At 35.4% G+C, this 26,983-nt stretch overlaps 1 protein-coding gene and 1 long non-coding RNA gene across 2 annotated transcripts; both read right to left on the bottom strand.

The window, feature by feature from the left end:
• Positions 1 to 343: 343 nt before the first annotated feature.
• Positions 344 to 26,983, bottom strand: LOC106912206 (Fc receptor-like protein 5). The gene is made up of 23 exons (XM_088016010.1): positions 26,942 to 26,983; positions 26,565 to 26,874; positions 25,890 to 26,135; positions 24,723 to 25,004; positions 21,303 to 21,602; positions 20,284 to 20,550; positions 19,060 to 19,305; positions 18,787 to 18,909; positions 10,631 to 10,876; positions 9,164 to 9,430; positions 8,150 to 8,398; positions 6,594 to 6,863; positions 5,260 to 5,559; positions 4,197 to 4,463; positions 2,985 to 3,233; positions 2,726 to 2,836; positions 2,576 to 2,591; positions 2,405 to 2,484; positions 1,959 to 2,009; positions 1,817 to 1,879; positions 1,675 to 1,734; positions 1,461 to 1,520; positions 344 to 1,310 (listed from the first exon to the last, which is right to left on the bottom strand). The coding sequence occupies exons 1-23, from the start codon at positions 26,981 to 26,983 to the stop codon at positions 1,225 to 1,227; spliced, it is 4,191 nt and encodes a 1,396-aa protein (XP_087872136.1). The 3' UTR covers positions 344 to 1,224.
• Positions 17,035 to 17,987, bottom strand: LOC148154011 (uncharacterized). Its single transcript, XR_015766058.1, has 2 exons — positions 17,748 to 17,987; positions 17,035 to 17,400 (listed from the first exon to the last, which is right to left on the bottom strand). It is a non-coding gene; the product is annotated as an uncharacterized LOC148154011 (long non-coding RNA).

The following is a 26,983-nucleotide window of genomic DNA, read 5'->3' on the forward strand; positions in this document are numbered from 1 at the left end:
CTAAATATTAGAGGTGTGCCAATCGATCGGTCACCGATCATAATCGGGCCGATTTTCGTGAAAAAGTGCATGATCGGTGATCGGCGATCATTGGCTCTTGTTGCCGATACCGATCATCTCATTTCCCAGCCTACCTGTGCAGCTGGTCTCCTCTTTCCTTCACACTGCGCAAACGCGTAGCAACAAATCCTAAGCGATGTGTAACTATAACGCACTGAGTGAATGGGGAAGTTTGCGTGTTGCGGCGGAAAATTGAAGCAGTCAAAATGCATCAACACAACGAAGCTAATACGACATAAAAACAATGCCATACTTGACGGAGTTTGGCTACATCGAGGCTCACTGCAGTAAAAAAGACATACGGAGGATCAGATGGCAGGTAAAGCAGCGCACAGCTACAAACACTCACCCGGATTAGCATGACGGTCAGAAAGCTAAACAAATAACCCGCAAAATTATTTAAGTCTTCGAGCTGCGATGTAAGACGCTGGTTCTGCTCTCCTGTTGAACCGCTGCTACGCTACAGGTAGTAATATTTCACAGACGGAGCGCCGCTTCTGCTCCACCTGGTAGTGACTCTCACACCGAACCTGCTTAAAGCTGCAGCATATAACTTAAAAAATAAATTTTACATACGTATTAAAACTTTAGTTGTCCTAACATGAGACAGATAATCTCTAAAAAAATAATCGATCTCCTCCCTGATCTGCATAATTACTCCGCTCAGTCAGAAACAGCCAATCAGAACTAGCAGTAATCAGCTAGCCGCCATGCTATCAGGAAGTTTTCATTCAGTAACTCTGGATTGTTTATTGTAATGGAACCTGTTTTTGCCTTTGAATGTTAAGTTTTATACTTGAATATTTTTGGCAATGTTGAGAGGTTTTATTTTGGCTCTTTGCATTATTTAGCCTCTTCAGAGCCTTCATATGTTTTCAGTCTGTTAAAGATAGTATTATCAATAGCAGTACAATTTGCACAATGCCTGTTTTGTTTAGTTTTCTTCTTGAAAAAAGTTAAAAACAAGTTTTTGTCTAAATTAAGGTGAATTCATGGTTCCTTTTTCCACATAATGTAACCGGTAGTGCTTATGATAAAAAAAAAAAAAAAAAATTATGTGATCGGTATCGGTGATCGGCTCTCATGGGTGATCGGTATCGGGAGGAAAAAACCTGATCGGCACATCTTTACTAAATATCAGAATAAACCATCAGAGCCTCCAGCCTACATGGCAGCGTTGATCCTCAGATCTGGAGCTGATCTGATTTCAGAATAAAGTGCTGCCTCTGCTGCTGCAGGACCTGGATTTTCTGTAAACAAAGAGACATTTTTAATACTAAAAGTCAAATGAATACAATTAAAGCAATTATAACTGGATATACTGCAACATATTAAATGGCATAAAATATAGTTTGTAAAAATTATGAGCATTAAGTACAACAGATAAATGTTGACTTTACCCTTTCCTTTCTTCTTGGCTTTCTTTTTTGGATCAATTGCAGCATACATTGGAGTGGAGTCTGAAATCAGAGAACAGATCTCAGGAAACGTTTGATCAGTTTATCTTCTTTCATACAGAACTGATGAATTACAGGACCTACAATATCTGAGCTGTAATAACCTGCAGTGTAACGTTGACATGAAGAAACATTTCACTACAAAGACTGACTGTACCTGCAGCTCCTGTTTTCACCTCAGAGTAAACAGCGCCCTCTTCTGGTGCAGGATGTCTCCCTGGAAAAATCATAAAATAATCACCAACATATAGGATGAAACCATTGAGTTATTTTATCGACTGTAGAGATGTGGGACTCACTCTCTTTCCCAAATGTTTTCATTTCAATGGGAGCGTATGTAACGTCTCTGGGTTCTTCTGGAGCTGAAATATGTATGTTTTTTTGTTAGGTTATTGTAAATTACCCAATAATTTCATATGAAAACAGCCTGAAAATATTTACCATTTCCAGCAGTTTCAGCAGAGCTGACAGTATCATAAAGATGAGCATTACCTGAAAAGAGAAAAATGTTATTAATTTGACCGTAAACAGCAAAAGTCATTTTTCTTCACATTTTTTCTTCAGTTTGTTAAATCTCTGATCTAAACAGCAGCAGCAGCACAACCAGACATAAAGTCACATTATAGACATTTTGAAAATTCAGAGCTGAAATAAATGTTCACAAATTTCAGGGCAGACAGACAGCAGCACATAAACAGTAATAACTGCATCACATAATCTCATAGTTTTCCATAAAGCACATAAGTTGTGTTGCATGAACACAGAGAAACTGTATAATATCTGCAGCTGGAGTCTGGGTCAGCAGCAGAGATTCATTGATGACCCAAATCTATTAACACTGAGGTTAAGATACATTTGTAAAAAAAAAAAATCTAAATAAATCTGACCATGACAAAGGGAACTATAATCATGATGTTCAGTCTGGTTTGTAGTGAAGGTCTGACTGTTGCTCTGTGAGCCTTTTGACCTGAAACATAATAAATACATGAAACTTATTCAGGAAAAAAAAATCCACTGCTTTTCTTTAAAAGGGAGGAAAAAGTTATGACTCTTCTCACCTGATGCAGCACAAATCTGTAAAAAAAGTCAGATTTGATTATTCAAATCCTCCTGCTGCCATTTTGTATCATAAAAGAAGTAAGGTCAGGAATAATTAAACAATTTACAAATGAATATTTGGATCCAGTGTGAGGAGAACACACACTCACCTTTGGACCGTCTGCAGCGCCACAACAAGATCAGGAGAACAATGAGAATAATTCCAACAACTGGTCCAACGATCATCATGACAAGAGAGCTGATAGGACTGGACACAGCTGCTGGAAATAAAGAAATTATTTATCTGTGGATTTGATCACATCATTCACTGGAAACAGATAAATGTGACTTAAACTGGTCCACCAGCAGCGTTCACCTGATTCCTAATTAAAGTGATTTTTTAAAATCAAACATTTTCCTCCTCCTCACCTCTAACAGACATCCAGCTCCTTGGTGAATCTTTTCCTGCATGTTGACATTTGTAGAAACCTTCATCTGACTTTGACACTGCAGAGATATTCAGCTCCCCTCTGCTGTCATTATGGAGGAGTTTATCATTATGATAGAAAAACACATTGGAGAGACGATTTTGATTTTTATCTCTGCAGCTCAGAGTAACAGGATCTCCTTCAGTCACAGGATGAACAGGACTCAGCAGGAGAGGAGCAGAATAATCATCTGTTAAACAACCAGAGGATGATGACATTTAGTCAGACTGGTGGTAGAACAAAACGGTTTTAAACAAAAAAATATTTTGAATTAATATTTTATATCATATTTCAAGTAGACAACATCAAATGTTTTAATATTAATACCTCACATTTATTTTGTCACCTGGATATTTTCTCTTTAAGCCGCCTATGAGGATCAGGACCACATGTCTTCTTATGTTTTGACATTTTGATTTATGACCACTGGTCAGTGCCATGTAAAACTACCATTGAAATGATTTTCATGATTTTTTTGGTGTTTTTCTTATGTAACACATGTAAATGCACATTTCTCATCATCCCCAGTGAAATTTGCTCTCAGTCAAATTTCTGCTTCCTCTATTCAGATTCATGAGTAAAAAGCTAAGCTGAGAGTTCAGACGTCCAGAACAGAACAAGACTTTAAAATGACTGAATGATAAGAATCTCACAAAATTAAAGTTGTTAGTTTGATTTTTAAAATATAAAATCACAATTTGGCTAAACACTAAAAGAATCAGTGAAAAATGTTTTTATTTTTTTTTCTCATACATCATGTCATTTTCAAAAAGACAACTTGGGAACCCTGAACCCAGACTGAGTGTCTGACCACACAGTAGGTCAGCCTGATTGTTATTATTGACAAAAATCAGGTAAAGTTTTAGTTTCTGATTTATTCAAGTAGAACATATTTAATCTAAAAACAAATAAGGATAAGAGTAATACGTTTGACCTAAATTTAAATCAAAATGTTTTTATTTTAATTTGTTAATCATTGCACCTCTTCAGATACACTTGCATGGACAACCTTGATGATACAAATATTTAGATATTGCAGATGAGGAAAAAACTAATTAATATTTAAAGGTGCTTAAAACGGTATGTACATTAACTGCAAATAATGTTGAAATATAGAGTGAAGAGAAAGAAAAGATAGTAAATCATAACCCACCATGTACAGTGATGTTGACAGCATTGCTGAACTCTCCTGATCCAGACTCACACCAGTAAACTCCACTATTAAACCAGTAGGAAGTGATATTAGATGTAGATCCAGTCATTTCCCCCCAGATGGAGCAGTCTGACACTTTTCCTGTTTCTATAAACCTCATCACTCTCCACCCAGCAGAGTTTCCCTCACAGCTCAGAGTCACAGATTCAGATCTGAAGTGTTGAACTCTGTCAGGATTCACTGAGAGAGAAGCTGCTGGACGAGGATCTGGAAACAAGAAGAAGAAAAAGAAACGCAGCATCTCAGCTGAGCACGGAAAACATTTATAAAATATAACAGATTGAAAACAATCATTTGGTTTTTGTGTATTTTAACAACATTTCAACATGTTAAACTTTATTGTTAAACTTTTACAACAATCCAAATATTTCAGTTTATCTAAAATAAAATACATCGGTAAAAATGAATCTTTCTTATTTAACAAATAAAGCTGGTAAATATTTTATTTGGTAAAATGTAGCAGTTTAACCTGCTGATTTCTTTTTCTTGACTACATTCAGGTTCCAGTCCCAGCCAGACGTCAGACTACAAACTCTCCATATTTTGTTCAGCTCCTGTTTTTTCTTCTCTGTTGTCTTTGCTCTGCTTGTTTACAACCATTAAATATTTCTAACCAAACCACCAGCTCAGCTCTAGACTGAATGTATCCAGGCCTACAAGAGCATCGATGTTCAGGAATTAAATGAAAGTAACAATCCATAAATCTCTTTACTTATATTTCAATGATTTGCAGTTAATGTACATACTGTTTTAAGCACCTTTAAATATTAATTAATGGATCAAATTTTAATAAAGTTGAAGTTTCCTCTGAATCTAAAGTAATTCAAGTTTATTATCTGGTGAAAATATAAAAATATTAAACTTATTTCATCTTTTTGGATAATTAGGAAAAGAACAAACAATGTGCAACATACTTTTGATTAACATTAAAGATTAGACAAAAATAAATAAAACTGAAATCATGGCTCCTGTTTATTTCCAGCACAGAGAGAAACAAACTGACCTGCAGACCAGATAAACTTTGGTTCACTGTAATCAGTGTAGCTCACTGGTTCTCCTCTTCCTGCTCTGCACACAAATCCTGCTGTGTGAGTCGATCCATTAATGATGAAGTTCTGTTCAGTACCACTGGTGCCAGGAAGCAGCTCAAATCTATAATAACTGACTGATGGATCAGGAACAGCTTTATACCAGAAGAACCTCCATCCTGCTGGTTGATGCTCCAAACCCTCACAGCTCAGAGTCACTGAGGCTCCAGGATTCAGCCATGATGGAGACACAGAGAGGACAGGAACAAGTTGACCTGTTGAAATTAAACAATTAGAAACATCAACATTATATTAGATTTTGACATTGACCAAAATTCTGCATATTAATGTGTTATGAATGTATCAGGATTACTGATATCTGTCAGTAAATTTCCTGTCAGGTATCAGGAAATTTACTTAAAATGTCAAAAATGCAGTGATTATAAATCTTAATAAAAACAAATTTCCATCCATTGTTTACAGCTGATTGTCTTTACTGGTTTTTATCTCCATCAGTTTCTGGTCAAAGGTGGGTTACAACCTGGACAGGTCACCAGTCCATCACAGGACAAACAACCAACTTAGACACACCAATAATAGTGATAAGGAGTGAACACACACACACACACACTCTAGGAGAACAAGCTAACTCCATACAGAAAGACAACAGGCCAGGATTCGTCTCCAGGACTTTCTTTCTGCAATGCAGCAGTGCTGCCATCTGCTACTAATGATATATTTCTAAGAAAGAATTTTTTACAATGTTTTTTATTTCTTCAAATTATTTTCTTTTCCCTCTGACTGAATATGTTTTCATTCACAGTTATGATGACTCAAAATTTAAGTGTGAGATATAAACGGATAAAATGAGGAAATACAAAATCCTAAATTAACAAGCTGCAAAATAATCTCCAAAACAAAGTTGATGAATTTGATTCAATAAAGTTGTTAACTTTATCATAAAATGTCATAAAATGAATAAGGACGAGCCACTCATCTTAAATCCATTTGCAAATGGATTTAATTTTCAGACATTATGAATAAAATTTGCCCTGCAATGGACTGATGACCTATCCAGGGTGTAACCCCGCCTCTCACCCATTGATAGCTGGAGACACCAGCACTCCTCCAGGCCCCAAAGGGACAGAAGTGTGTATGAGGATGGATGAATGAATAAAATCTACATTTTAACCTGCTCTTGTTAGCTTTTCTCTTCTGGTTGTTATCACAAATTGCATTATTTAATAAATAAATCAAGAGTCAACAAATCAATTTGTTAATTTCATTAATGAACAGGAACTGAACTCACCAATTTCATGAATAATGACCTTTGTGCTGTTTTCAGTGTAGAAAACTGGACCTCCTCTTCCTCCTCTGCAGCTGTAAACACCTCCCTCTGAGACGACGAGGAATCCATCTGGTTTATTGTTTATTATGTTCTGAGCTGTACGATATGAATTTCTGTACCAGTAAATCTTCCAGCCTTCACCGATGTCCACAGAGCAGGTCAGTGCTACACTGCCCCCTACTGGTATGATTGTGTCCTTCACTGTCAGTGAGGCTTTGGGTTTATTTGCAGCTGATTGAGAAAAAGACAAAATAGAACTAAATAATCACTATTTGACTTGTATCAATGTAATTTAGTTTGGTTCATTTATACAGCACCACTTAAAAAATATCACTTATAAACTGACAGTGGATATCAAGTCCAATTCATATCCACTGCATAATATTTTTTGAAGCAAGTTAATTCAGACAAAGTAAGCATTTTATTCCCTCAAATCAGACCTTAAACCTTAATGGTTTTAATATTTGACAGAATGAGTCTAAAGAACACATAGGACACATTTCTTAACTTTTGCAATAAATGTTGATGTTCAACAATTCACTGATTTATTCTGTCAAATGATTTTAACTAACAGCACATGTGATCTTTATGGATTTATATATTTAATTAAAAAAAACCCCACAGAAATCATAATAATCAGATTGTGATTGAATCAAATCATGTTGTATCAAATCCCAGTCAGAGCTGAGCTGAACCAAACTACTGAACCAGAACATCTTCTAATGTTCTGCTGCAGTCAGGAGAACTGGGCTGGAAATCAGCTCTACTGCACAAATCACTTCTCAGTCCTTCAACAAGGAAAGCTCTGCTGACAACTAAAGGTTGAAATTCTCCTTCAAATATTTAAACTTTCTGTCACCTTTAAAAGTCGTTGTTTTCAAAGTTCCTACAGCCTTTCCAATGAATTTCACTGTTGATTTATTTATTGTGTTTATTTATTATTAACAACAGTTACTTTAACTGGAAATTTGTCTTAAATCCAGAATTACACAAAATGTGACCTGGATTTATTTTATTGCTATAGAACTGTCTAAAACATAAAACACACATTGTGTAAAGGGTCATTGTTCCTCTTTCTCATTCAAGAAATCTTTATCTTTCAGCATCAGGATTTTATTCAACATAATTGTATGAAATCTAGTCTCCATCTGTCAGGATGGTAATAAAAAGGGTAAAAGAAAGTCTGGCTGGTTTAAAAGTCTTAGAGATAATTAGATAATCAGTGACATAAAAAGTTGGATTAAATATCACAGAATTGCAATTTAAACTTTATAACATTGTTTTACTGAGAAAATCTGCACATTTACAGCTGATTGGAGCAAAATGATTTTAGTTTTTCTTAGAAGTTGATCAATGAATGATTTGAAGCAAAAGGAAACATTGAGTTTTAGTTTTTATGTTTGAAAAACTAAACTAAAATATTTGGGCAACAAATTAGGAAAAGTGACCTTTTTAAGTGCAACTTGATGGAACATTGTAAATAATAACTTCATGTCTATAATAGATGATCTACTTACCAACAGTTAATGAGTATTGAGTCCATTGTGTGAACTGATGGTTTCCTTTTCCTCTGCAGCTGAATGTACCACTGTGAGCTTTGTTGATCTTGTATTCACTGGATGTTGGAGAATAATTTAACCTGACTGGTCTCCATTCATACGTCCACTCAGTTCCTCCTCCTCTGATCTCACATCTCAGAGTGACCGTCTCTCCTCTGAATATCTCAGACCAGCTGTGTTTCAGGGTCACACTGGGTTCAATGAAAACTGTTCACATAAAGAAATATCTGGTTAGAAATGTAATAATAATAATTAGCAGTAAAACTTTTCCTGCTATGTTGATGATAATCATATCATGTCACAAATTGCAGCATTGTTGCAAATTTTACATCTAAAACTCAAAATGACAAATCAGTTCCAGTAGAGAACTGATTTTACCTGTCAGTGAAAGTCTTTGACACCTTCATACAGGTCAAATATAATACAGAAAATCTTCCATTAACTGCAGCAGAGCCACATGTGGTTTATGTTTTAAATGTAATTTGATTTGGTTCATGTTGGACAAACAAGAAATCTGTAAAGTCTCAGACATCTGAGCATGAGAAGCATTATAAACACATAAGATGGATCATGCAGCTGCCCAGCATTTTAGATTTACTGATGGTTTTATTTAATATAAGGAAAGACTCTGATTGGGTCAACAGTTCATCTTTGATTTGATTGTTGTTCTGGTTTCACAGTGAAGATTGTGGTTCGTTCTGTCCATTGTTTCAGTGACCAATAGATTTGTAATTATACTTTTTTTCTCCAGTTATTCTGGTTCACTTGTTTCAGATTGTTTATAATAAATAGCATGAATGTTGTGTTCACTGTGTCAAAAGGTTTGTTAAATACTTCATTGCTTGTCTGTTCCTAGTGATTATTATTCATATTGTTGGTTCAAATATGAACTATTTCTATAGAACTGGGACAGAAACTGAAGATCCAAACTGCATCTCTAATTAGGTTGATGATTAAAATGATTAAACTCACCAGTTTTAATGTCGACTTCATTGCTGTGTTCAGTGTAGAAAACTGGATCTCCTCTTCCTCCTCTGCATTTGTACACACCGCCCTGTGTGACACTGAGGACTGAACCTGGTTCACTGATTGTGATGAACTGATCTCTATTATTCACTGACTTCTTGTACCAGTAAATCTTCCAGCCAGCAGAGCCCTTCACTGAGCAGGTCAGTGTCACACTGCCCCCTACTGGCAGGGATGTTATTGCTGGTGTTACTGTGGCTTTGGGTTTATCAGCTGTTGATGCAAAACATAAAAACAAATAAATATCCAGAATAAAATCTTGAGCCACTAGAACCAAACACAAATAATGAATCCTTAGCAAAAACTGCCAGGTCTGTTCTATCATCATGCTTATGATAATTATGAAATAAATGATATTCTAAAAGTATATAATAATGATAACACTCTAGACATTTGATTCATGGAAGCAAAATCTCAAACCTGAACTGATTAAAAAAGTTCAGATAATTTCTAAAGTTACAACTTGTGTATTTATCAACCAGGAGGTCCAGAAGGATGAAGGTCCAGACTGAATGAATTCAAGAAAATCACAGAAACACACAGTCAGAATCTGGACAGAACTTCATCATGTTGTTTCTTACTGAGGATCACTGCAAATCATTTTTTAAACACAGAAATCATAATAATCTGACTGTGATTGAATCAAATCATGTTGTATCAAATCCCAGTCAGAGCTGAGCTGAACCAAACTACTGAACCAGAACATCTTCTAATGTTCTGCTGCAGTCAGGAGAACTGGGCTGGAAATCAGCTCTACTGCACAAATCACTTCTCAGTCCTTCAACAAGGAAAGCTCTGCTGACAACTAAAGGTTGAACTGTTTTTAGTCTAGTGGTGATTTTTCTAAACTTTCAATCAGATGAATTGAACTCAGAGGAACCACAGTGGCCTCCTGGAAAACTGCAGCAGGACCAGAGAATCACAATCTGCCTCCTATCAGCTTTTATTGGCTCATTGGAGGATGGAGGGATTTTATATGAGAGACATTTTACTAAAATAGAGACAGTATTGTGCAAAAGTCTTGGTCTAATCATCAGTTCTCTAATCTCCTTCCAAACTTTTTATCAGATTTAAAACTGATTGTTTTTAAATTTCCTCCATGTTCATATTTTCTCTCAGCTTTGGTTGATTTATTTTAAATAAATATGACAGAAATGAAGTTTAACATTTATAACATTGTTTTACTGAGAAAAGGTCACTTCTGCAGATGATTATAACAATATGATATTTTTTCTCTAACAAATTGATGAATAAATGATTTTAAGCAGCAGGAAAAGCTGATTTTTAGTTTTTGTCTGAAACTTTAAACTATTAAAGCAATATAAAATTTTAGGTAGGAAAAATGTTGCTGATTAAATGAGACTTGATGAAACATTTTAAATAGTCACTTCATGTCAATAACAGATTACTTACAAACAGGTAATAAGTAAAAATCACTCCATTGTGTTGATCCGTAGTAATTTGTTCCTCTGCACCTGAATCTTCCACTGTCAGCTGTTATTGATATGGATTCACTGAATGCTGGATAGTCTTGGTCATTTATTCTCCATTCATACGTCCACTCAGTTCCTCCTCTGATCTCACATGTCAGATTGACCGTCTCTCCTCTGAATATCTCAGACCAGTAGTGTTTCCAGGTCACAGTGGGTTTAATGGAAGCTGTTCACATAAAGAATCTCTGGTTAGAAATGTAACATATAAAACTTTTCCTGCCATGTCAAATAAACATTTATTGTATCCAAGAGTAAATATGACGAAACAGAAATTAAGTTCATTTTGAAAGACAAAAAGTAATCACAGATGATACGGAAATAAAAAGAATATATTCATTCAAAAATATTTAAACATAAAAATGTATATTTTGTACCAATGGGCTGCATGAAGTTTGTATCTGAGGTCAGTGTAGCTGTTTCCTTTGTATCACCTGATCGAAGAATCAGTTAAAAAATATAATAATCTGTCAAATCATCAAATGACTGGAGTTGCAAATGTCTGTCTGTGGTCTGGAGAAACTGCAATTAATTAAATTTACACTATTAAATACAGATAAACATCATCAGGGTGTACAGTAGTTATTTAGCTGAAATCATGATTTCCTGCACATCTTCCTGTTGCTGAACCAGGATCCTCACAGCTGAACAACAACAAACGATGGAGATACAAGAATTATCCCTGAATGGATGGATTGTTGCCAGGAATCCATCCATTTTCTTACACCCTTATCCCATTGGGGTCAGCAGGGATGCTGGAGCCCAGCTGTCAACTGTACCGAGAGGCAGGATCACTCTGAACAGGTCACCAGTCCATTACAGGGCAACACAGAGACAGACATACACACTCAAACCTAAAGACAATTTAAAGAGACCAATTAACCTGACAGTCATGTTTTTGGACTGTGGGAGGAAACCAGAGTACCTGGAGAGAACCCAACATTCACAGGGAGAACATGTAAAGGACTTGTAATTGCAAAGAAATTGTAAAGTCTGACTGACTGATGGTGAGATTAATAAATGTCAGTATAAAGAAAAGGGAAGTAACTTTGTCCACATGAACTTTTTGCCTTCACATCACAGACAGCAGATGGCGCTAAAGAGAGAAAACATTTCAACTTTTACAGAAAAGCACAAACTTTTCTCCACTTTAAGTTTCCTCTCATGTGAATTTTCAGTTTTAAACACATAAACATCTAATAAACATGGTAACTTCATATGATAATGTAAGATGCTGAGGCAGCCATTAAATACATTAGACAGTTTGATCTTGAAACCAGAAAGTTACTGACTTGTTTCCGTGTCTCTTTCCTGATTATCGTTTTTATTTCCTGATTCACTCAGATATGTTGAGATGATCAAAGAGAGAGAAAAATATTCATCTACTGTTAATATTTTGTACATAAAGATATTTATTTCAACACAAATCAATGCACTGTTTTTCAATTAGTCTAACTAGCTTTCAAATAAAACTGAAAAAAATATATATTTAATTTAAAATGGTTAAAGTTGGTGGTTAATTATATATTTATCATAAACTGAATGAAAAACAAACAAGAAAAACTGATTCTCACCTTCAGCATTTACATAGATGAGATTACTGAGAACTGGAATGAAGAGCAGAAGCTGATCAGATATGATTAAACTCAAAACAAATATATTTAACTTTAGCGACATTTCAGGTAAAAAATGGTTTGGTTGTAGAAATAAAGTCAGAGATAAAATATGTAATATCAAAAAGGCTTCATGTCAAAAAGCAGTTATATAACAACACCAAGACAACATATAAAGTTAGTCATAGAAAACACACATCGCTTCTTGTCAAGATGACAGAGAAACAGATCAAACTGTGTTAAACTCTAATTCCATCTTACAGAAACATTTTGATCATTGAACATGAAGTCAGTGATGAACTTACAGAAAAATCCCAGCATGCAGAGCAGAGCGTTCTCCATCCTCACATCCAGACCTTCTGCTCATCAGAAAGGTTTCTACGTTGTTTTATCTATAAGTATGAAGACGTTACATCTGTCACACATAAATGACACCAGCATGTTTTATGCTTCTCAGTGTAGCTGTGTGTTTCCTTCCCTTTTTACACAAACTTCACAGCAGCAGCAGCAGCTTTGACCGCAGGAGTTGGTGGGTTTTATTTCCTGTCCACTGCACAGACATTTCAACCTGTTTCATGAACAAAACTCTGTATGTGGTTATAAAAATACTGCGACTTTGAACAAATGTTTCATATTGTAAAGAAAGGCATTGATGTGAATTTGAGGTTTTGTGAAAAGTTTTGTCTTTTAAGTTTGCAAAATAACTTTTCCGTTTTGATTCTTAAACTTCTAATTTTTTCAAAAAATATTTTTTCACACCTTCTTCAAGTAACTTCCTTTCATCAGCTTTTCAGCTCAGTGATGAACAAATTACATGTCTGGTGGGTTTGCAGCTTCAGTGCTGCTAAGTGACACAATGGGATATTATAATGTGATTAAAAGCAGCTAATGACTCATGGAGCATTGAAAACCACGATATTACTGAAAAAGGAGATAAGCTGGTGTGAATGTGTGTGTGTGTGTGTGTGTGTGTGTGTGTGTGTGTGTGTGTGTGCGCGTGTGCGTGTGTGTGTGTGAGAGAAAGGTTAAGTGAAACCAACAAGAGTTAGTTGAGCCACAGCAAGGCGTTCAACCAGGCCGCTGTATGGTCGGACATTGCCTGCTCACAGAGTCAGCCGTTCCCCTCCTGGACTGGAAGCTGTTTATTGTTTATACCTCAGAGTTGCCAACTCTCTTTTATCCCTATTTCGATTTGATACAGTAGGGGCTTCTGCACTTCCCATATCTGTGCCTTCTGTCACTTTTGTCTGCAGTTAAAACTGTTTAATCCTTTGCTAACACGTAGTAACCAGTTTTTCCGAGCCGCCTTCAAACGCAACATGAACGCTGAGCCGCTCGCGCTGGGTTTACACCTGTGGCAGTGAAGGAGACCTGCTGCTGCTGTGCTGAGCTGCTCAGGTTTGTGTTTGAATCATGGCAGCAAACCAGCAAAGCATAAAGAACTTTGCACAGTTTTTCCCCCAAACTAACCGACTGAGTTGAGTAAAGCTGTTGGATGCAGGTAATGTTAGCTAAGAGATGACTAGCTAATGCTAATACAGAACCTTAAGCTTGTTAACAAGTAGCCTGTAGGCTACTGATGTTGTCTATGTTGAAAAGTGGGTAGTACTTGTTGCATTCACTTGAATAACCTTTAAGGAAAAAAAAAGGTACATATAAGAATAGTTTTACTGCTCTGTACCTTTTTCTTTTGCATGTGTAATATTATTATAGATATGTAGATTCATTTTGCCCCCCCAAAATAAGCAGATCCCCTCCGGCCTCCAATTAAACTCGTCTGGAGCCGGGGCTGCATTTAACCTTAAATATCTGACCCAGATTATGGGTCTGGTGTATCCATAGATGCAGAGAATGAAGCTGAGAATAATAATAGGGTTTAAAATTTTAACTGGTTCAAATCAGTTCATTTTCTTTTTCTATTTTTTTTTCATTTGATTTCTTTTTTCTATATGTTTTTTGTTGTTGAAAAATGTGAATTTTCTATATAAAAAGTTTTCTGTCCAACAGTGATAATATGCTTATGCTGTCTGTTTATGGAGATGTTTTTGTTTTTTCTGGTTTCTAGGTTGTGAGAACAGACAGAAACTTTATGGTTCCTCTTTGTGTCTAAAGAGCCTCACAGTGAGAATTACCTCATTACCACAATCAGACATGAACTGAACTGTAATAAAAATAGAAGTAAGACCGTGTGAAGCAAGTGCAGTCAGACTGATCTCCAGCATTAAAATGTATAAGTGAAGTCTATCTATGCTTTCTGTTCTACATGGTCAAATTATGTGTCAAAATTTCCATTTTATCCACAATCAAGTGTCTAAATTCATAAAATGTACCGTTTATTTACACAAATCTCCTACTTAGCCCTGCAGTCCTCAGCCCATCTCTCGCACACAGTGAACTCTTTCCTTCTTCCTCCTCCATGTAGCTCCTCCAGACTAGCGGCAGCAGCAGTCAGCAAACACTTGTTGGACCTGCACGTCTGCTGAGCTCATCATAGGAAATACTTCTCAGTCTAATGCTAAAAAAAACAACTGTAAATGGCATCAATGGACAGTGAGGGGAAGCATTGTTGACATGAGGTACTGAAGAGGAAGTGTTGGAACGAATAGCAACTTCTTAAAGAGACAGAGGCCAGTTTCAAGGTGCTACATGCAGCTTTGATGCAAAATCTAACTTAAGTTATTTTTGATATGGACAGCATTTTCATATCAACTGAAAGAAACAGTGACTAGACTGTGCAATAAATTGACACTATGGGGCTTTAAGATCTTTAGCTGATGATTCCTTTGACATAAACTTACATGTTGAGTCAATTTCCATCAGGCCATCCTCAGTCATTGTTTAAGGACTAAATATCTTCCTGTGGTTCTTTAGTCTGAAGCTCAAGTGTATTTAAAAAATTAATAGAATGAATATAAATGATCAGCAATCATTTACTCTTGAATACAGCTGCATTTAAAGGAGCTTAAAATATTTCATTTCCTCATTTCTGAGGACAGCATCAACACCAAACCAAGAATATTTGCGATGATGAAAGAGACAAGGTCCTATTCTTACTGAATGGAAAAATCACACGTATCATAAATATTCTTTGAAAATGAACTGTGTAAACTGATCAGCTAGAAAGAGATGGAGCTTTTAAGGAAGCTGCAAAACGATACACACATCCACAAGCACACACACGCGGCCGTACCCACACACACACACACACCTACACACACACACGTTTGTCTGGCTATCTTTGTGGGGACTTTCCATTGACTTCCATTCATTTCTACAGCCTAACCCTAACCCTAACCCCAACCAAAACTCAATTCATACCTTAGCCCTAAATCTGACCCCTGACCCAAAAACAGGGTTTCCCCACGAGGAGCGATTGGTCCCCACAACATAGTATATGTCAGGAAAATCGTCCCTACAAGGTATTACAAACAAACGCGCGCACACACACACACACACACACACACACACACACACACACACACACACACACACACACACACACACACACACACACACACAATATGTCTTTATCTTCACAGAGACACTGCATTAATTTCCATTTATTTTTTTAGCCTACCCCAGTAGATTTACCCTTACTTAGGGTAAGTATTAGTGAATACTAAGTTTTAGTATTAACACCTTAGTACTAAACCTAACCCATAACACAGTTGATGAAACATAATTTTCTTCTAGGAACATGCTGATGGCTGTGGGCAGGAAGAAACTTATGTCACAGTCAGAATTAAAGAAGTTTTAAAGTTTCTTCCTGCTTCTTCATAAATATCTCATTGACAGATTTTATAAATACATTTATAACCATAATATAAGAGGAGGGCTCAGTTTAGAAAATTCTAGCTTCTGGTTCTGGTTTCCATATACATTTGTTTTGTGTTGCTAGTCAGAAATATGAACAGCCTCACAATAAACTGGGATGATGAAACTCTGCACCTTCACGGTTAAATTTCTAGTCTGTAGCTCCATCTAGTGGCCGTTAAAGGGCATTACAATAGATTTATTTCAGAGCTCTCACTGGATGCAATTCAAATATTCAGCTGTTTAATATTTTTGGAGATGGCAAAACAAATCATGTTTTATTTCAGATTTTTAAACTTTGAATCTTTAGGACAATAAACCAGGCGGCTCTCAGTGTAATCTACTTCAATGTTGCTATGGAAATTTTACTCCTGTCATATTGAATGCATAGTTCTGTGCATGAAAATGTTTTCACTTGAAATGTTCAGATTATTAGATAAGTGATGAATAATCATATTCACATCCAGTTATAGGTTGGGGTTGTGTAGAGGGAGCTCTGGTTCTCATCTCCTCTGATCATTGAGAGTCAGACGTGTTGAAGAACCTGAACATTTAAACTGGATCCTTCTTTCTTTCTTTCTTTCTTTCTTTCTTTCTTTCTTTCTTTCTTTCTTTCTTTCTTTCTTTCTTTCTTTCTTTCTTTCTTTCTTTCTTTCTTTCTTTCTTTCTTTCTTTCTTTCTTTCTTTCTTTCTTTCTTTCTTTCTTTCTTTCTTTCTCTCTTTGCATCTTCACAGAAAATCAAATTTCATATTTATAGATAAAATAGTTTTTGTACTAGATGAATTATTAACTTATTCAACTTGACATAAACTCAATCAAAGCTGAACAACAGAATCAAAATGTTATTTTTTCTTCTTCTGTGCAGAGTCGTCCAACATCGACACATATTAAAGTGAAATGACACTTTGACAGGTTTTAATTGATATTTACTTTCATTTACCATTCTGAAAGTCACTTTACAGATAATTAACTTCATCACAAAAGAAACTTAAAATGGCAAAATGTTAAATGTTAATACTTAACAGCATCAATTAATCAATAGCATCTCAAATAAGAATATGATATATTTTGTTACATTTCACAAATCTGACAGACAATGAACAATGCATGCAAACAAAAAAATATTTGGATATTTGAATTATGATTATTTTAGTTCACAGATTTACAACAAAATCACATTAAAATATGGGATTATCCCAGAAAACAGCTTTTATCTCATGCAGGATCATTCAGCACTGCTGCATCTGGTGCATCACGATTATTTTCCTGTCAGTGGAGAAATTATTCAGTGAGATATTTATCAACATTAAAAATGAGTTAAAGTCTTCTAAAGACCAGAACATGTTCAAAAATAAAATTATATATTTTTTAACTCAATTTCAGTGATTTACTTTAAATCTTCTGTTATATAGAATATAAGAAAACAAAGATTGATACAATGTGAACCTATTAAAAGATGAACTAATTTGATTAATCTAAAAATAAACATTGGATAAAAAAGCTGAATGAAGAATCAACCACCTTTTTTATTGTCCTTTTCTTTGGTTTGGTTAATACATTTTTGACAGTGTGTTATGTCTACATTTATTATGTAGATGTTGAGCTATAATTACCTTGGTCAACATCATCATAGTCAGAATCTTCTGCTGGGTGATGAATCCTCTCTGCTGAAACTGTCAGATGAATAAATTGGGAATCACAAAAAACAGAAAATTAATGTTGCGAAACAATTTTGAAGTTTTTTAATGTTCCATTTATTGGAGTAAGTCTTTCTGAAGAGTTTAAGTTCTTTGAGTATTTAACATGTTTGGATTTATCTTCATTTGAAATAGTTAATTATTTTCCATCATCAGTCTCTCTAATCAGCCAGATGTTGAATCTCTTTCTGCTATAAAACCTTTACTTTACCTTTTCCTGAAGTTCTGCTGAGTTGGATTGTTTCATAGAGGGAAGAGTCACCTAAAGAGAACAGAACAAGGTCAAAGTTCAAATGACTGGAAATAGATCAAATAATAACATAATTTTCACACGAAGTAAATGTTCTCATGGTTTGATTTTAGCTTTGTTTGATTAGTTTATCTTGATATATTGATATTTCTTACCAGTGTGAATTTTATTCATTTCATTAAAATGTTATAACTGTATTTTTATATTACACTGTTGAAGAGTAATAATTATGGATCAATAATGTCAGAATATTTTTTCTATATAAGCACCAGTAAAGTAGAAATGTGATTGTCTTTAATTATTTGTTTAGTTTGTTTCTGAAACTGATTAATCAGAAAAATGAAGTAAATAAGCATCCCAGTTAATCATAAAGATGTTTAATGTGAGACGAACCATGAAGCAGAGAGCTGTAAACAGAACCGTCATTCTGGGTCACTTCATGATCAGGGTTGATGCTCTCTGGTTGATTTGATCTGAAAATAATAATAAAAACAGATTTTAATGTTTTCATGAAAGTCATTATTTTTGATGCATGTTTAAAGAGGGAACAGATGGTTTTCACTGACCTGATGCTGCTTAAGTCTGCAGGGGGAAAAAGACATTTAACATTTTTTTTTCTATTTTCAGTCCATCTCGAAACATCACAATAAAATTAAAACATTTGAACAAGTTTTTGATTAAATTTGATCCTTTATTGTCAGAAAAATGTCTCACCTTTGGACCGTCTGCAGCGCCACAACAAAACCAGGAGAATCATGAGAATAATGAGGACGATTCCAACAATCAACATGACAAGAAATGAAGAGCTGACAGGACTGGACACAGTTACTGGAAATAAAAAAATATTTATCTGGAGATTTGATGACACCATTCACTAACAACAGATAAATGTGACTTAAACTTGACCACCACATAAACATTGTCAGTGTTCACCTAATTACTAAGTGAAATTTTGAAAATCATTTTCCTCCTCCTCACCTCTAACAGACATCCAGCTCCTTGGTGAATCTTTTCCTGAATGTTGACATTTGTAGAAACCTTCATCTGACTTTGACACTGCAGAGATATTCAGCTCCCCTCTGCTTCCAGAGACGAGGAGTTTATCATTGTGATAGAAAAACACTTTGGAGAGACGTTGTTGTTTATCTATGCAGCTCAGAGTAACAGGATCTCCTTCAGTCACAGGATGAACAGGACTCAGCAGGAGAGGAGCAGAATCATCATCTGTAAAACAACCAGAGGATGATGACATTTAGTCAGAAACTGGTGGTAGTAGAACAAAACAGCTTTAAACCAAAATTATTTCTATGTTCCTCTCATGTTCCTTGCAGAAAACATCTAATGTTGTAATATTAACACCTTATATTTGTTTTGCTGTTGGTGACCTGAATATTTTCTTTTTAAATCCTGGGTATTTTATAGCCGTCTATCAGGACTAAATATCTTTTTATATTTTGACATTTTCATTTATGACCTCATGTGATCGACATGTAACAACTATACAGCCAGAGTGACTGACGATATTTTGGGGTTTTTCTTATGTAACAAATGTAAATGCCAGCAAAGGAAACTGAAAAAATAAGGAGCTCATGTTTTCACTTAAAGTACATGAATCTTCTCATGACTCCCAGGGAATCTGCTCTGACTCAGATTGATGCTTCATCACTTCAGAAACTTTCCTCAAAAGCTAAACTGAAATTTCAGACGTCCACAACACGACAAAACAATTTAAAATTACTGGAAGAAAAAAAATCTCTCAAAATTAATGTTCAATTTTTAAACATATGAAATCACAGGTTGGTTAACACTCAAAGAATCAGTGGAAATGGTTTTTATTTTTTTCAAATACACCATGTCATTTTAATAAAGACAGCTCACACACTTTGAACCTTGGTCAGACAAAACTACTGTGATTAACGAATTCTTGTTATTAACAAAACCAGGCAAAGTTTTAGTTTCTTCTTTCTACCAGCAGATGAACATATTTTAATTTAAAAACTATTAAGGAAAAGAGCAATAACTGAAATACGTTTTTATTTATAAAATGTTTTATTTTACTTTGTTTGTTATTGCATCTCTTCAAATAACTTGCAGGGACAACATTGTTATGAAAAGATGCTTAAAACAGTATTTACATCAACACTGCAAATAATGTTGAAATATAAAGTGAAGAGAAAGAAAAGATAGTAAATCATAACCCACCATGTACAGTGATGTTGACAGCATTGCTGAACTCTCCTGATCCAGACTCACACCAGTAAACTCCACTATTAAACCAGTAGGAAGTGATATTAGATGTAGATCCAGTCATTTCCCCCCAGATGGAGCAGTCTGACAGTTTTCCTGTTTCTATAAACCTCATCACTCTCCACCCAGCAGAGTTTCCCTCACAGCTCAGAGTCACAGATTCAGATCTGAAGTGTTGAACTCTGTCAGGATTCACTGAGAGAGAAGCTGCTGGACGAGGATCTGGAAACAAGAAGAAGAAAAAGAAACGCAGCATCTCAGCTGAGCACGGAAAACATTTATAAAATATAACAGATTGAAAACAATCGTTTGGTTTTTGTGTATTTTAACAACATTTCAACATGTTAAACTTTATTGTTTGTCTTTACAACAATCCAAATATTTCAGTGTATATAAAATGAAATACATCGGTAAAAATGAATCTTTCTTATTTAACAAATAAAGCTGGTAAATATTTTATTTGGTAAAATTTAGCAGTTTAACCTGCTGACTTCTTTTTCTTGACTACATTCAGGTTCCAGTCCCAGCCAGACGTCAGACTACAAACTCTCCATATTTTGTTCAGCTCCTGTTTTTTCTTCTCTGTTGTCTTTGCTCTGCTTGTTTACAACCATTAAATATTTCTAACCAAACCACCAGCTCAGCTCTAGACTGAATGTATCCAGGCCTACAAGAGCATCGATGTTCAGGAACTAAATGAAAGTAACAATCCATAAATCTCTTTACTTATATTTCCTGATGGATCAAATTTTAATAATGTTGAAGTTTCCTCTGAATCTAAAGTAATTCAAGTTTATTATCTGGTGAAAATCTAAAAATATTAAACTTATTTCACCTTTTTGGATAATTAGGAAAAGAACAAACAATGTGCAACATACTTTTGACTAACATTGAAGATCAAAGATTAGACAAAAATAAATAAAACTGAAATCATGGCTCCTGTTTATTTATAGCACAGAGAGAAACAAACTGACCTGCAGACCAGATAAACTTTGGTTCACTGTATTCAGTGTAGTTCACTGGTTCTCCTCTTCCTGCTCTGCACACAAATCCTGCTGTGTGAGTCGGTCCATTAATGGTGAAGTTCTGTTCTGTACCACTGGTGCCAGGAAGCAGCTCAAATCTATAATAACTGACTGATGGATCAGGAACAGCTTTATACCAGAAGAACCTCCATCCTGCTGGTTGATGCTCCAAACCCTCACAGCTCAGAGTCACTGAGGCTCCAGGATTCAGCCATGATGGAGACACAGAGAGGACAGGAACAAGTTGACCTGATGAAATCAAACATCAAGAAACATTAATATTATTATTTTAAAATTTGACAGATTAAAATGCTACATATCAAAATATACTATAAACTTAATTTCTAAATGATTTTAATGACAGGTATCAGGAAATGTACTTAAAATGACAGCAGTGCAGTGATGTTGTTGCACAACACCCCCCCCCCCCCCCTTCTCTCTCTCTACTTCCTCTTCTGAGAGGAGGGAGATGTTGCTCCCAGCTCTCCGTCTAACGGGTGAATTGAGTTTCCTAAATCTGCCGAGATTTACCCTACCCAGAACTGAAGTAAACTCTGTTTAAGCTGGGTGCGAGAAAGACTAACCTGGTTTCTGACGACCTCCATCCAGATGTCCCACCCTTTTTCACTCTGTGAATTAGCCAGATAAAGCAGTCCAGAATCAGCTAGTTTCACAGAGCACACCTGTTAACGGTCGCTCTTTCTCTTATTACAACTTGCACTTGTTATTGAACCAGGTTGGTTTTAGTGACTCGGGCGAGTCCCAAGGGTGTTGTTTTAGTTTTGGCTAAAAGCAACCTATAAAACATTTTCCACTTTCTCCTCCCAGAATCAAACTTCATAGCTATTTTACAACCATCAAAGAACTTTAAGGTGACTCATTAACTGAATGTCCACAACATCTTTTAGATTTTCTTGATGCTAATTATTTTATTAGTAAGGCAGTTTTGCAAGGGTCAGTACAGCTTAAATCAGTGACAGAAATAATCAAATAAGTAAAATCAATAATCTAGCCTATCTTTCCCTAATGCTGACACTGTGAACTAAAAAAGGAAAACTTTGAGAGAGATGAACGGAGTTTGGCATTTTGAACCCCAGAACTGGCCTGATGATGAAAAAGGTGTTGCAGCAGCAGGAGGCTCCCAGTACAGGAAGAGTACTGAGTCAGAGCAGCAGGTCTCGGGCCTCAGGGTGACTTCCTCTTGCTCGTAGCGGTCCTCTCTTTCTTGACTTGCAGCTCTGTAGCTCCTTTCTCTTCGTCTCATGATCTTTCTGGTCCTTCGAGATGTAGACGAGCTGGTCTCATGGAAGGAACACACCAGTTCTTCCTCTTTGCCTTTGTCTTTATCTTCATCTTTGCCTTGGTCTTTTTCTTTGGGGTTTCGAACCCAGCTGATGAGAGAAGTGCAATTTGAAGCCACATGTTGCGGGGCTAACGGGTTGGTCCCCATGTGCAGAACAGTCTTCGGCTCTGTGGCCCCGGCTCTTCTTCAGCTGCAGAGTTCTTTGTCCATCTCGATCTTGGCTCGAAGCTGCCTGAAGGATCCAACCAAAGATTCCTCTTTTGCACTCACCTTATAAAGGATTTATCCACCCTTTTGGTGCATTTGCATTGGCTAGCTTTGTTGCTGTGCCTGTCTCATTGGCTGACTGCTTGGACCGATAGTCTCATATCCATCACCATCTTTGGACATGACCTGATGTCTGTTCTAATGTCCCTGAGTTGCTCAACAGCTCTCTTGTGTCTAACCTTTTCTTAGGTAAGTTTTAAGTTTAGCAATAAGGCGTTGGTCACCTCCGCTCTCCCATCAGTTCCTCTTTCCCCCTGACTTTTCACCTACCATCTACCTCCAACACAACATCAGTGACCTTTAGTTACAGTTACACACTTTACCCCATTTCCAGTTCAATGTCAAAATCACATTTATAACCTTTTAGTTTCTCTGATTTAGCATTCATTTATAATTTTATAATAACCATTACTTATTAGTTACTCTTATTATAATCATGATGTGAGTTATTACAGACATTTCTGAAAAGAAACCAAGAATAATTCATTATTCTTGGCACCAAAGTCACAGTTACTTCTTTCACCGTTAAGTACTTCCATAAGTATAAGAGTAAATATTCTTATAATCAAACCAACATCAACCCCTGGTTAAACCAATATTAATTATTAGCTTAATTATAAGTTATCATTATTAATTCAAGTATTTTACTCTGGGTTTTATCCAATTACTCAAAATGTTTAGATTTTATTCTTTAAACCTTTAATGCCCAAAATGAGCAGTCTGAACTATTTTTAATCACTGCAGGCTGGAAACTTCCTCTTTCTCCAGGAAACCTGCTCTTCCTGTTTCATAACTCTCCTTCTGTCTGACTATGATTTTTTATGATTAAATAGAAAAAAGTAGAATTAAAGCAGGGACACAATAACAACACACAACCAGATTAATTTTATTACTGTCTGACTCTACTGTTGGGTCTTGATATCACCTGTGTAATCAGTTTTAAAGATAACTTTATTTATTGTTATTATTAAACTAAAATCTCCAGCATGGGGAAGTGGGATGAGCTCGACTTTTCTCGACAGTGATTATAAATCTTAATAATAATAAATATCCATCCATTGTTTACAGCTGATTGTCTTTACTGGTTTTTATCTCCAGCAGTTTCTGGTTAAAGGCAGATTAAACCCTGGACAGGTCACCAGCCCATCACAGGACAAACAATCACACACACACACACACACACACACACACACACACACACACACACACACACACACACACACACACACACACACACACACACACACACACACACACACACACACACGCTCCAACATACTAACTCCATGCAGAAAGACAACAGGTCAGAATTTGTCTCCAGGACTTTCTTTCTATAAGCCATCAGTTCTTCCATCTGCTACTGATGATAAATACAAATAGAAATTTCAACATTGTTATTTGTTGCTTCAAATTACATTTTGTTTCCTCCTCTGTTCCCTGGAGAACCTGTTTGCTTTCAGAGTCAAGTTTTAAGTTTATGAAAGAATAAAATTAGGAAACATAAAATCCTAAATAAAATAAAGCTGTGAGAAAATCTCCAAAACAAACATGATGAATTTGATTCAATAAAGAAACAACTTTACCACCAAATGTCACAAAATGTAATAAAGGATGAGCCTCTCATCTTAAATCCATTTACAGATGGATTTAAATTTCAGGCATCATAAATAAAAACTACATTTTATTTTACTCTGGTTAGTTTTGCTCTGCTGGTTTTCATCACAAACTGCAGCACTGAACAGAAATTCAAGATTCAGACCTCATTTGTTTTTTCAGTGATGAACAGAAACTAAACTCACCAATTTCATTAATAATGACCTTTATGCTGGTTTCAGTGTAGAAAACTGGATCTCCTCTTCCTCCTCTTCCTCCTCTGCAGCTGTAAACACCTTCATCTGAGACGATGAAGACTCCATCTGGATCATTGGTTCTGATGAACTGATCCTTATGATCCACTGACTGCTGTCTTAACAAATCAAACTTCCAGCCATCAGATCCACTAACAGAGCAGGTCAGTGTTACACTGCCCCCTGCTGGCATGATTTTATCACTTGCTGTCAGTTTGGCTGCAGGTTTATTTACTGATGATTGAGACAAAGAGAAAAAGAACAAAATCATCAAATTATTCTAGTTTTAAAAGATTGAGTTTGGTTTATTTATACAACATCAATTAATAAATAACTTCTCAGTTCACTTTATAAGACAAACATGTCCAATTAATATCCAGGTTTATAAAACCCTCTATTGTCCAAATTTAAATAAATTTATTTCAATAAAGAAAACATTTCATTTCCATAAATCAAACTTTATGTTTTGATGGTTTAATTTAACCACTAAAATCAAACAGAAATAAACTCTAAGCAGGACTGATGGGAAACGTTTTCTTTAATTTTATATAAAATATCAATATAACTATTTTCTTGTTACAATGTCAAAGTTTTTAATGAACATCACATCCAGTCTATGTGTTCACATATTTACTAAAATATAATAAAAAAACTAATCTTTTTTCATAAACACATTCTTTACTCACTACAGGATCTACTGTTCATCAACACTGTCCTGAAATGTAGACAGGATTGTGCAAAAGTCTTGGTCCATCAGTTCTAAACTCTCTAATGCAAAAATCCAAACTTTTTGTCACTTTTAAAACTGATTGAATTCAATGATCCTTCAGACTTTATAAGTAATTTAAGAGTTTTTGTTTTTCTATCAGCTTTAGCTGTTTTATTTTTAACCATGACCTCTTAAATATTATTGATATTAAATCTAGAATTAAATTTACATAAAAGAACTAAAGTCACTAATTAAAGCTGATTTTTAGATCTTGTGTTTAGAAATCTGAACTAAAATCTTTCAACAACATAGAAAAGTTTAATGTTGTTAAGAAAACATGACTGTTAAGATGAGACTTGATGAAAAATTGTAAATAATCACTTTAGTTTTATAACAGATGATCTACTTACAAACAGTCAATGAGAGATCATCACTCCATTGTGTGAACTGATAGTTTCCTTTTCCTCTGCAGCTGAATGTGTCTCTATCAGCTGCTATAATCTTGTATTCACTGGATGTTGGAGAGTTTTTGTTGTTTGTTCTCCATTCATACGTCCACTGAGTTCCTCCTCTGATCTCACATGTCAGAGTGACCGTCTCTCCTCTGAATATCTCAGACCAGTCGGGTTTCCGGGTCACAGTGGGTTTAATGGAAACTGTTGACATAGAAAAATCTCTGGTTAGAAATGTAACAAAAACAAAGTCAGAACTAAAACCTTTGCTCTTTCTCAGAGGCTGTGATTCACTGTTTTAGGGGTCAAACTGATTTAAGAAAAAATTAATATTAAAACTGAATAATTTGAGGATATAAATGAAATAACAGTGAATCCTAAATATAGGAAATAATTAACATTAGTCGAAAAGATAACAGAAATAAGAAAATCACATACAGTTAAAAGCTTTTAAACTTAATAGATTTTAAAACTGTTTGATGTGAAACTTCAACATCAAACTCATGCAGCAAGATGCAGTTTAAAATTATTAAATAATACAATATTATATTTAATGAATGAGTTTGTTCTATAGATGTGTTTACAAGTTGAAGATAATTTGTTGTTTCTGTGATTAACAGAAACTAAACTCACCAGTTTTCCATATGGTGACTTTATTGCTGGTTTCAGTGTAGAAAACTGGATCTCCTCTTCCTCCTCTTCCTCCTCTGCAGCTGTAAACACCTTCATCTGAGACGATGAAGACTCCATCTGGATCATTGGTTCTGATGAACTGATCCTTATGATCCACTGACTGTCGTCTTAACAAATCAAACTTCCAGCCAGCAGAGCCACTAACAGAGCAGGTCAGTGTTACACTGCCCCCTGCTGGTATGATTGTATCACTTGCTGTCAGTTTGGCTCTGGGTTTATTTGCTGCTGAATGAGGCAAAGACAAAAAGAGCTAAATCACAAGAATTTGATTTGTTTCAATATAATTCAGGTTGGTTCATTTATAAAGAATCACTTACCAAACAAATAACATCACAGTTCACGTTATAAGAGAAGTTCAT

The sequence above is a fragment of the Poecilia mexicana genome, unplaced genomic scaffold (assembly GCF_051168715.1).
Source record: "Poecilia mexicana isolate PSO_F unplaced genomic scaffold, ASM5116871v1 scaffold_18, whole genome shotgun sequence".
Lineage (NCBI taxonomy): Eukaryota > Metazoa > Chordata > Actinopteri > Cyprinodontiformes > Poeciliidae > Poecilia > Poecilia mexicana.

Excerpts from the sequence above, each read along its gene's own strand:
- LOC106912206 (XM_088016010.1), bottom strand. The coding sequence starts at position 26,983 with ATGAACTTCTCTTATAACGTGAACTGTGATGTTATTTGTTTG. Across the intron at positions 25,005-25,889 it reads TGATCTCTCATTGACTGTTT|TAAATAAACCTGCAGCCAAA; the intron begins GTAAGTAGATCA and ends CTCAATCATCAG. Across the intron at positions 10,877-18,786 it reads ACGGTCCAAAGGTGAGACAT|CTTCCATTAAACCCACTGTG; the intron begins TTTTCTGACAAT and ends TTATGTGAACAG.